Below are 11,019 nucleotides of genomic sequence, written 5' to 3' on the forward strand. Positions count from 1 at the left end.
ACTAAACAATCTCAAAGTCATTTCTAATCTATAATTGTATTATGGATTGCATAATCTGAAATGTTTTATGTTACTTAAAAATACATTTTAGATCCAACAATATGAAATGTAATTTTAATTTCGAAAGATATTTTGGACTTTACAATCTAAAATATATTTTTCAAAGACATAATACATTATGAATTATGCAATCTAGATTTTTTTAGGAAACAATTATTAAATGTTTTTCTATTAATATATGAATTATTTTACTACGTAATTATGATAGAACAAGAGGTATGTTAGTCCAAAGGCGATGGTAGGTAGAGATCCATGACATCAATTCTTGGAAGAGTTCATGAATGAGTTGATCAAGGTAATGATATTAATATGATGAATGCACTTGTAGGTGGATAGATTCCCTAAAGGATCTGATGATACTTATGTACTAGTCTTTTTTTTGTTGACCATGTTGTCTTAAGACTATGGAAGGGTGAGGTAAGAAACAAAAACTCACTTAATTGTGATATTTGGTCATGTAGTATTACTTATACTTACAAATATCCATGTTTTTGTGTTAGGATGGATGGAAACCAAAATTGGTCTATCATAGTTGAAAGTTAAGTAAACTTGGGATTCCGCATTGACAAATTAAGGTTGCAATGCTTAATTGTGAGTTATTGTTGTTATACAACATTAGTTATGAGACAATCGGTAAGACATTGATTTCTGCCTTTGTTGATAGGTGACATGTGACAACAACACTTTCTACCTTCTTATTCGTCAACAATGATCCATATCCCTATGGGACAATTATGCACATAAGTCACGTTAGATTTTAGTGCAATTAGCAACTACAAAAATGTTAATTGACTTGTTTAGGTTGGACTTATGTGATGCCACGTCAAAGATGAGACACTATCGTGGTGCACATGTGAGACTTAGTTGGCTACGCAATATTTATATACATACATACATATATATATATATATATATATATATATATATATATATATATATATATATATATATAAGAGTGTTACATACACCAAATATGAACGTGAGCTTAAATATTTGTTGACAAAAATGGAACATCAATTATTGTGTTGTACTTGTAAGGTTTTAGTGATTTACGAATATATGGTGGATGTTTATGAGGAGTTACCATGTGTCACATGTATGACCAAAGGAAAGTTGAATAGTTATGTCACACTTTATTACAAATAAATAATATACACAATTTTTAGAAATTAAATTTGTTTTCATATGAATAATGTTTTGAAATTGTAATAGACATATGAACAATTATTTTGATGGACAAAAGGGACTTGAATCTCACTTATGAAAAGGTTCATTTACAGGCAGAATAATGTGTCACTAGATGAAAAATATGCATGGTTGGTGTTGTGCAGTTGCAACTAGATAGTCTGATCCATGTTGGAGATTTCACGAAGATAATCATCCTAGTAGGCAGTTTAAGTCAATATTCATGTTCTCTATATTCATCCGTCTAGGTACGTGTAAGCATCACCATAGAAAAAATGTGTCTTGCACCAAAATAAGTACAATGCAATCCAAATTCTTCAATTTAAAATGCATTTATGAGATTATACATGTTTTATGGATTGAAAAATATGAAATGTATTTTCAAATTTGGAAATATGTTTGGATTTAGAAAATGGATTTATGATTGAACAATTTGAAATACATATTTATGTTATATTCAAATGCATTTTTTACTTTTGGCATATATGGCTAGGATAAGGATGATGCCTCTTAGTCTAGTGAACATCATAGGCTTACAACCTCCATTTGTAGGAAAGATATCGGTGAACCCTCTAATATGGGTCATGTTACACATAATATACTTGTAGAAGATCCATCGATGATAAAAAAACAAGGGAGACTATTATGATATTTAGTTTGGGAAGGACATTGATACCACACTCAAGAAAGATGAGATGTGATAAGTCACATGATTGATCACTACAAGTTAGCCTGATAACATTGAAATAAGGGTTCTGATAACTCTATAAATTCTCATAAAGAGAAAACTCAATTTTTTGATAGAATTCATATATCTCTCACTTGAATTAAAGTGTATCTTTTTTTTTCTCTTTTCTTCTATGTTTTTCTTAATTTTTTTTCTCAACTTCTCCTCTTTATTTTTTTCTCTCTTAACTCTCCTTTTTTCAATTTCTTTCTCTCTTAATTCCTCCTCTTTTTTTTCTTTTTCTCCAAACCCCCTCTCTTTTATTTCTTCTTCTTCACTAATTTTTTTTCTCCATCTCTCTTTCTTTCATCACAATTTGAACATGTCTTTTTCCAATATTCATCAAACATTTTCTCTTTATCTTTATACCTTTGCTCTTTCTTTTTTCTCTCCTCAAAATTCACCTTCAATTTCCTTTTCATTTGTGAAACAAACTCATCAACAAACCATTTGTGATAGGTATTGAGTTAAGGGACACTTTTAATACCAAAATCTATTGTAAGTCTAAAATACAAACAAAAATTGAAAGTATATATATATAACTTATTAAGTATTAAGAGTTGAAACTCTGATACCAACCGATAAAAAACCAGTGAGGACCATTATGTTTGGAAAAATAAATTGACACCACAGAGAGAAATGAAAAAGTGAGTGATAACTAATGGGGTTGATCGCTACAAGTTATCCCGATAAAATCTAAATTGGGGTTCTTATAACTTAAAACTCCAAAAGGATTCACGCAAAGAGAAATCTTATTTTAAATCTTATTTTTTTTGTTAGAATTCATATATACATTTATATTAAAGTCTATTGTTTTATAGGATGAATTATATAATACTCTTTATATTCAACAATTATTCCTAATAACTAATATTTAATACCCACCAATGCCACATTTAATTCCCATTATATAAATAATTATTTTCTATATTGAATTAAAAGATAAAAACTAGAAAGAAAACTCAAAAGACTCCTCCATATCATATCATTTTCACCTTCAAATACATTCATTTTGCATGTCATGAGTACACTTCTTCCAAGAAAAATATAAAACCAGGATCAAAGATCATGCTTTTAATAGTTTTCCAATTCAAAACTTGAATCTATTCACACACTATTTGAGATGAAATAAGAGGTTGTTGCAATAATAATATCATTCTATCTTCCTCAAATTGATTAATGGACATACAATAATATCTACATAAAAAAAGACACCATCTTTATCATTGTATTTTTCTTCGTTTTTTCTTGTGATTTCTTTTTTGTTTTTCTCTTTTCTTTTATTTTTTTTTCTTGAATTTCTTTTTCTCTCAATTCCTTTTCTTTAATTTTTTTTCTCTCTCTCAACTCCTTCTCTTTGATTTCTTTCTCTTCCCTAATATTCTTTTATGTGTTTTTCTTTTCCTCCATCTCTCTCTTTTATCACAATTTAAGCATGTCTTTTTCGACATTCATCAAATATTTTCTATTTATCTCCATGCTTTCTTTTCTTTCCTTTTTATCTTCTAAAAAATCTCTTTCAATTTCCTCTCCATTTGTGAAATAAACTCATCAACAAATAATTTGTGATAGGTATTGAGTTGAAGGAAAATTTTAGTACCAATACTTTCCATAAGTTTAGAAATACAAATAAAAATTGAAAGTATATATATTAAAAAAAGTCACTAAATAAGTAGAAACTGTGAGACCAACTTATAAGAAATCAAGGGGCGAGAGGACTGTTTTGATATTTAGTTTGGAGAAGAATATTGACGGTACACTCAAGAAAGATGAAAAAAATGAGAGATAAGTCATAGGGTCGATCCACATATATCCCTATGACAAGATTAAAATTAGGGTTCTTATAACTCGAAACCAAAAAAAAGGTTTGCACACAGAGAAATCTCATTTTCATTATATATATTAGAGCTTTTAAAATGGGTTACAATCTGCGGGCCAACCCAGCTCACCACAAGTTTGAGTCGGGTTGAGTTTGAAAAAATGTATTTTTTTTATGCAGGTCAATTTTCAACCCGACTCATTCGGGTTGAACCCATGGTGAACCGGGTTGACTCACCAACCCAACTAATTTTATTTTATTAATTTATTATCTTATGAAACTAAAAAATACAATCCAGCTCATTATATGTGGATTGTATTATAAATTTATTTAGATTTGAATTACAAAAAGTTTATAACTTTTTTTGTTTTAAAAAAATTGTAATTAAGTAAGCCAATGAACCCATCAGTTTAACCCACCAACCCGTGCTAGGTCGAGCTGGATTCAAATTTTTCTGACTCACTAATAAATAAGCCGGGTTGGATTGACTCACAAGTGAATCACCCGTTGTGGGCCGAACCAGGTCAGGTCGGATAACCCGTTTTGACAACACTAATATATTTTATTTGTATTACAAATATATCTTTTTTATAGGATGAATTAGACAAGACCCTTTATATTTCACATTAACTCTCAATAACTAATATTTAATATCTACTGTTGAATTTATTTCCCATGAATCATTATTCAATATATTTAATTAAAAAGATAAAAATTATAAAAATAAAATAAAATTATATTGACAGCCCAAGATCATATCAGCTGACACTGAAAATGCATGGAAAATGATTTCCTAGAGGATCACTAGATACATCCTTATGAACAAGCTATCGTGATCATGTTGCCAGGAATTTTTATGATGCAGTAAAAAAAATGAAATTTATTTAATTAACATGTTAATAGTGAGGTATGAAATGAGTTTTTTTTTTTTAATAAAATGTTGAATTTTTTTAGTAAGACCATTAGAAGTTAAAGTTGGTGTCCCATGTGTGAAAGTTAAATAAATTTGGATCTCACATGAGTGAATTAAGGTTGTGATGCAAAATGTTAGCTTATTACCCCTTTGCAGCACTAGTATAAACTAAGTTATAGTTTGCGATGGTGAAGAGGTATATAAGGAATATTATGTACATCGTAAATGAAAAATTACCATCAAATATATTTGTTGCATATTGTGAGATCCATAATATTTATAAAGAGTGTAATAATAATGAGTGTTTCGTACTTGAAACTCTTCCAAACAATTGGTTGAGGATTTGACACTTTTACAAGTAAAAGACTTAAACGCTTTCACGTCCATTTTTATATTATGTTGTTGTGCTTTATTGTTTTGATACATTGGTCTGGTTGATATGATAACAAACATGGATATATTGATAATTACCCGACATCAATCTCAAGGATAGCAATCCAACTTATGTTAAGGACAATCCATGTACACATATATGTTATGAGGTGGGAAATTTCTACGGTTGGAGGAGTAATGTTCCATTTTGATGATTTGATCATAATATACAAAGGATAAAAATATATATTTACATAATTATAAATATTAGAAAAGTAACCTTAAAAAATGATATAAAATATTAATTTATTTTTTTAAATCTTTAAAAAAATATATTAAATATTTTCATAGTAAAATTATGTCTTTTAAATTACTAATAAAACTCATTTTTATTAATAATTCGAAAGACATCATTTTACATAAAAATATTTAATATATTGTTTTTGAATGGTTTAAAAAAACAAATTAATATTTTATATAATTTTACGATAAAAATATTTAATATATTGTTTTGAAAGGTTTAAAAAAAACAAATTAATATTTTATATCATTTTTAAGGTTACTTTTCTATCATGTAAATAAATATTTTTATCCCTTTGTATATTATGATCAAATATGCAATCTTCAATGTCATTTTTTTTTATCATGTTATCTATGAACGTAAGTATCTTAATTTATTATGCTTTAAAACGGAAAATAATAAAAAATATATTACATTTTAAGTTCAAAAACCACAATCAATAAAAATAAATAGAGAAGTTACGTGAAAATTTTCCCAAATTCATATCAATCTTTCTTTTGTGGGAATAAAGAAAAAAAATCAGATTCTGCTGTTCAATATTTCATTAATATTTCAGCGATGAATATTTGAAGCAAAAGTTGGTAACTGTACAAGAGCCAACGTCACTCCTGAGGTATAACCAGACCAAATAATGAAATATTAAGAATGGAAGGAAAGTTTTAAACAGCTGTTGAAATTCGGATGAATAATATATATATATATATATATATATATATATATATATAATTTTTAATAGCAGTAGCAAGATTATAATCATCACAAATTAAAATATTTAGTTTTAGTAGAATTATTGCCTTGCCACCAACAATTGGCTGACCATGTGCAAAGACTATTTTAACAAGTAAACTCCAAAAGCACTGATATATATGAAGTTTGTAATGTTAAAAAGCTGAAAAGCAATTAGACATTTTTCTCTGCTTGTTTGTAGATAATTGTAAATAACGGCTAGCACATGAGATTGAAACACCTGTCATGCATTGCTATATCAACATCTTAAAATCACTATTCTTCTTGAATTTTAACCGAAACTGAACCTTAACTTTTCCAAAACTGAACCTTAGCTGGACTTTCTTTATTGAGTTAAAGGACGCCCCCTTATCTATCTACACTTCTTCATAATACCACTTTTAAAGAATTTCCCTTCCTTTATCACATTGTAAATCTTTTGATTATCATTCTCAAAAAATTACTTCAAAATCTGTTATACTTGATATTTTCACAGATTTTACCAACAATATTTACAATGAATGAGCAGATTTGAATTTAAGTTGGTTTGAAACTATTAGATTTGGCCAAACCCATTTTTGAACAAGTTTAATATAAAAGTCTAAGTGTATCCTTTCGAATACATTAAAAAGGGGAGAAATAGGAAATGTATACTTAGAAGTCCTTTAGCCTCATTATTATTTTTTGTGAATTGTGTCTAAAATCTTAAGATTATCCTAAACAATCACTAGATAATTGAATAAAATTAAACACTTAATAACATTATCAACAGTCTGTTGAAGCTGTCTTTAGTTTCTTTGGCTTGATGTGTTGTTGCATCATCATATTCTAGATGATGTGTCAATAATATGTATTGGCTTGCAATGATACGACAATGCAAAATTGCTTCAAAAAACTTTCTGCATTGTAAACACTATCTATAAATTAAAAAAATATACAAGAGAACAAAATACTGCCTTTCTTTTCACTGTAGTTTTGCAAACCAGTTCAATCAGCGACTCTAACTTTCCAACCAAGGATGAAGGGCATTAAATAACGACGTAGTGAGAAATGTATTATTGGACGCACTCTAGACTATAAAACAAAAGTTATCTAGACAGTGGATCTTATTAGCTGTCAAAGCAATTTCTATTATTGAATAGGATTATAGCAGTAAAGTAAACAGCAGGAGTGGATATCTCCATAAGCAATACCAGGCAGTAGAATAAACATCAGCTCTGCTGGATTCCACTGGGCCATGACTGATTTTTAGCAGGCTTCAGAATAGCTTCAACTTCTGATAGAGCCTCTTCATCAATGCCACTATTTGCTAGTTCTCGTGCAGCAGCAACATTTTCCTCCACCTATTTTGTTATATTGTCCCAGTTAGAACAAGCTTGGATAGCTTAGCAAGACATCACCTCTTCTAAGACATTCTTTGAATTCCATCAATACACCAAGATAAAAGATGTATTATACGCCAAAAGATGTATTATCAAATAACAAACCGCGACAGTTTGCGGTACCGCAATCAATTAGAGCCAGGAAATTTCCTTAGTATGTACTTTACTCATGCAATACTGACCATTAACTTACAGTATCAGATAATAAGACATTGCATTAGCATATACCTTTATGCTCAATATCGGTTTTTTATTTATTATTTAGTTGGTGGATGTGAAAAGGACAGATGAACAAACCGTAGTTATTTTACAGAGGAAGATTCTCACATGTTTCACTGAACACAACAAGGAGAAAGGTAAGTAATTTATAGACCAAACCATACAAAAGTTCTAGAGCAATCAGCTTTCATGCATTATACACAAAATTCAATAGATGTTGACAGTAAAGATATATACAATTAAACATGGCAATTCAGGAAGACTGAAACCGAACCTGTTCAACGGATTTCATGCCTACAAGCACTGATGAGATTTCCTTATTCAACAAGCTGTACTGCAACGCTAACTTTGAAATGTTTTTTCCCTTTTCTTTACAATGAGCGGCAGCAGCTTCGCATGCAGACTGCAAAGTTCCAAATTAAAATACAAATATGGCAAAAGAAAGACCATACTAATAGAATGCAGAGCAGTAGTAGCCTATAGTTGGATCCGTTCATAAAGATATTGCAAAAGAATGACGCAAGTAAAGATTTTTCTTCCAACAGTTGACTACTTCATCTTCTTTTTATGTTGTTTTTTTCATCTCTAAATTTGTAATGCTTTACTTCTTTTCAGCCGAACTGGGTCACTTTCTATCTCAAGAGATTCAATCACAAAACCGAACTTTAGGCAAATAATGGGATGGGAACAAATATTATGCAGTTTCGTAATCAAACTCAACAATGACTTTGGTTTAAGAGAACATTGGGTCATGATCACTGACTCATTTATTTCCTTTCCTCTCTCATTTGAGGTTCTTCCGTAACTGAAAATAGTATTATTATTTCATTTTCACCAAATGCGTCTATTTAAGCTAATTTAACATCAGTGAGAGTGAAAACTAGGGGTATAATTGAAAAGAAAAAACATTAACATAGTCTTTCGAACCTTGAAAAGGAGAATTAAATTGAAACAAAAGGAGTAGTGTGTGATGTGAATTGAATTAGGGTTGAATGAGTATTTGAGAGTGAGAAAACACGCAGAATGAAAGTGCAGACCTTGAGTTGGGGCGAAGCCGGATGCCATGGAGGTGGGCCAGCATGAGTGAGAAGGCCCATGGAGAGAGGAGAAGCATTGATGATGCCAACCCCTTTGGCCTTCAAATAGGGTATCAAATCCCCCAAGCTGGAGTCATTCACAGAGTAATGGCAATACGAAAGCACCACATCAAGCGTCCCAGGCGGAACCCTATCAAGCACGTAACTGAAAATCCCCAGAGGAAGCCCCGTTATGCCGATCAAACGCGTCTTCCCCGCCTCCTTCAATTTCACCAGCGCCGGAATCGTCTCGTTCACGATCTACCAAACAACAACAACAACAACAACGAATCAATCAATCCTTCGCTTCCATGAAACGCAAGAAGCTGAACGAGAAACGACAGAGGCAGAGGTAATTAACCTGGTCTAGGGAACCGAACTCGATGTCGTGGCACTGGAGAATGTCAACGTAGTCAAGCTGCAACCTCTCCAAGCTCTCTTCCACGCTCCTCGTGACTCTCTCCGCGCTGAAATCAAAACCGTCCACGTACCGTCCGCACTTCGTCGCCACAACGTAGGAGCTCCGAGGAGCTTCAAGAGCCTTGAGTGCCTTCCCCAGCACTTTCTCCGACAATGTCCCTCCGTAATACCTTAAAATTTTCAGAGAAAATCAATATATGTATGTATGTATGCATGCAATGTAATTGGAGCGTGGGTGGCGGCGTACGGAGAAGTGTCGAAGAAATTGATGCCGGATTGAAAGGCCAGGCGAACGGAAGCGTTGGCCTGCTCCTCGGAAACTGTGCCGAAGACATTGCCCAGTGGAGAAGCTCCGAAACCGATGCTGCTCACTTTCAGTCCGGTTCTACCAAGCTCACGTAACTCCATTCTCTCACTCTCTCACTCTCTCAAACACACACTCTTCTTTCTTTCTTCAATCACACAGCAATGGATGATTACCATTTATGAATTTGAAAGAAACTTGCAAAGTGGACCCACCCAGCCACTGTTTTTCTGACTGGACTGGATTATTTCCTATTAAATAAATAGTGGATTTCGTATAATTATTATATTTTCTATGGGTTGTTTCTCCTACGCTTTTCCACATTTCTCCTTCACTCCATTTTAAAAATAACTTTCTTATTTCAAAATATGCAGAAGTTTTTGAAATTTCTTTTAACGATTTGTTAACAAAAAAAATATTTTAACAAATTTTCAAATTTATTAAAAATTTGGAAATTTTTTAATAGATTTTAAAATTGGTGGAATAATTTTTTCTTTAATAAATTTCAAAATCCATTTAAAAAATGGAACATAGAATTTTTTTTTAAATATAAAAGATAATTTTAGAATTTTTAAAAAATATGAAGAGATAATAAAATAAAAAGAAATATGGAGTGGTGTAGGAAGAAGGAAATGAACTACATGTATGCAGAAAGTATCTAATAGTTTTAAGGATCAAACTAAACTACCTTTCAACTCTTTCTTTTTGCGCCGTGGAATTCTCATATGCACCTTCTACAAAATATATAAAATTTCTTTGCACTCTCACAACAAATTTATCTTTTCTAGAAAAATATGAAATAAATTTAATACCTTTTTAGGAAAGAAGTATGAAGTACTTGACTTTGACTTCTTGATAGCCGTTGTAAATTTATTGAAAACTATTTGGACAATTATAAGTTTTGTCCAAATATCGTTTTATAAAAATTATTAAAAAGTGGTAATCTTTTATACAGGCTTAGTGAATTGGTAAATGTATTTGTTGATAAGGTATGATGGTGGTTGAGAATTGGTAAATATTTACATTAAAATTTTTATTTAAGGGTTGTCTCCATTATTTTGGAAAAATTTGAATATTTACTCATGAAATCAAAATTCTTTTTCAAATTTTAAAAGAATTGTGATAAATTATGACATGAAGAATGTTACTAGTATAACTCTTTAAATAAACTATTTATTTTAACTTAAATTTATTACAAAGTTAAAACTAAATTATGAATTTTAAAAGGATTTATGACTAGTTTAATATCTATTTTATTATCGAAAATTTATTGGAACTTTTTACTCCCATGGGAAAGTTTATACAAAAACTTTATAGAATTACCACTTCTATAGAGAGTTATCACTCCAAAATATACAATATTTTCTTTAATGACGAGATTTTAATCCATTAGACAGGGAGTTCTCATTCAAAATTCAAAATTCTCCAAACAATATTCAACTATTCTCATACACATGTTTTAATTTTCTTAGAAAAAAAATAAAAGAAAGTAGTCATTCATCTTTCAACATATAA

The 11,019-nt window shown here is 30.4% G+C and overlaps 1 protein-coding gene across 1 annotated transcript; it reads right to left on the reverse strand.

Moving 5' to 3' along the window:
- Positions 1-7,038: 7,038 nt before the first annotated feature.
- LOC108332744 (L-galactose dehydrogenase) lies at positions 7,039-9,700 on the reverse strand. The gene is made up of 5 exons (XM_017568053.2): positions 9,448-9,700; positions 9,142-9,370; positions 8,742-9,041; positions 7,979-8,107; positions 7,039-7,446 (listed from the first exon to the last, which is right to left on the reverse strand). Exons 1-5 carry the CDS (start codon positions 9,606-9,608, stop codon positions 7,315-7,317), a joined length of 951 nt encoding a protein of 316 aa, XP_017423542.1. The 5' UTR covers positions 9,609-9,700; the 3' UTR covers positions 7,039-7,314.
- Positions 9,701-11,019: the final 1,319 nt, after the last annotated feature.

This window comes from Vigna angularis, chromosome 1 (assembly GCF_016808095.1).
Source record: "Vigna angularis cultivar LongXiaoDou No.4 chromosome 1, ASM1680809v1, whole genome shotgun sequence".
NCBI classification, from domain to species: domain Eukaryota; kingdom Viridiplantae; phylum Streptophyta; class Magnoliopsida; order Fabales; family Fabaceae; genus Vigna; species Vigna angularis.

What these genes read in the sequence shown, in the direction of transcription:
- LOC108332744 (XM_017568053.2), bottom strand. Translation starts at nt 9,608, where the DNA reads ATGGAGTTACGTGAGCTTGGTAGAACCGGACTGAAAGTGAGCAGCATC. An exon ending in CGGCTTCGCCCCAACTCAAG is followed by an intron (nt 8,108 to 8,741) that starts GTCTGCACTTTC and finishes GGAACTTTGCAG; the next exon opens with TCTGCATGCGAAGCTGCTGC. An exon ending in GCATGAAATCCGTTGAACAG is followed by an intron (nt 7,447 to 7,978) that starts GTTCGGTTTCAG and finishes ATAACAAAATAG; the next exon opens with GTGGAGGAAAATGTTGCTGC.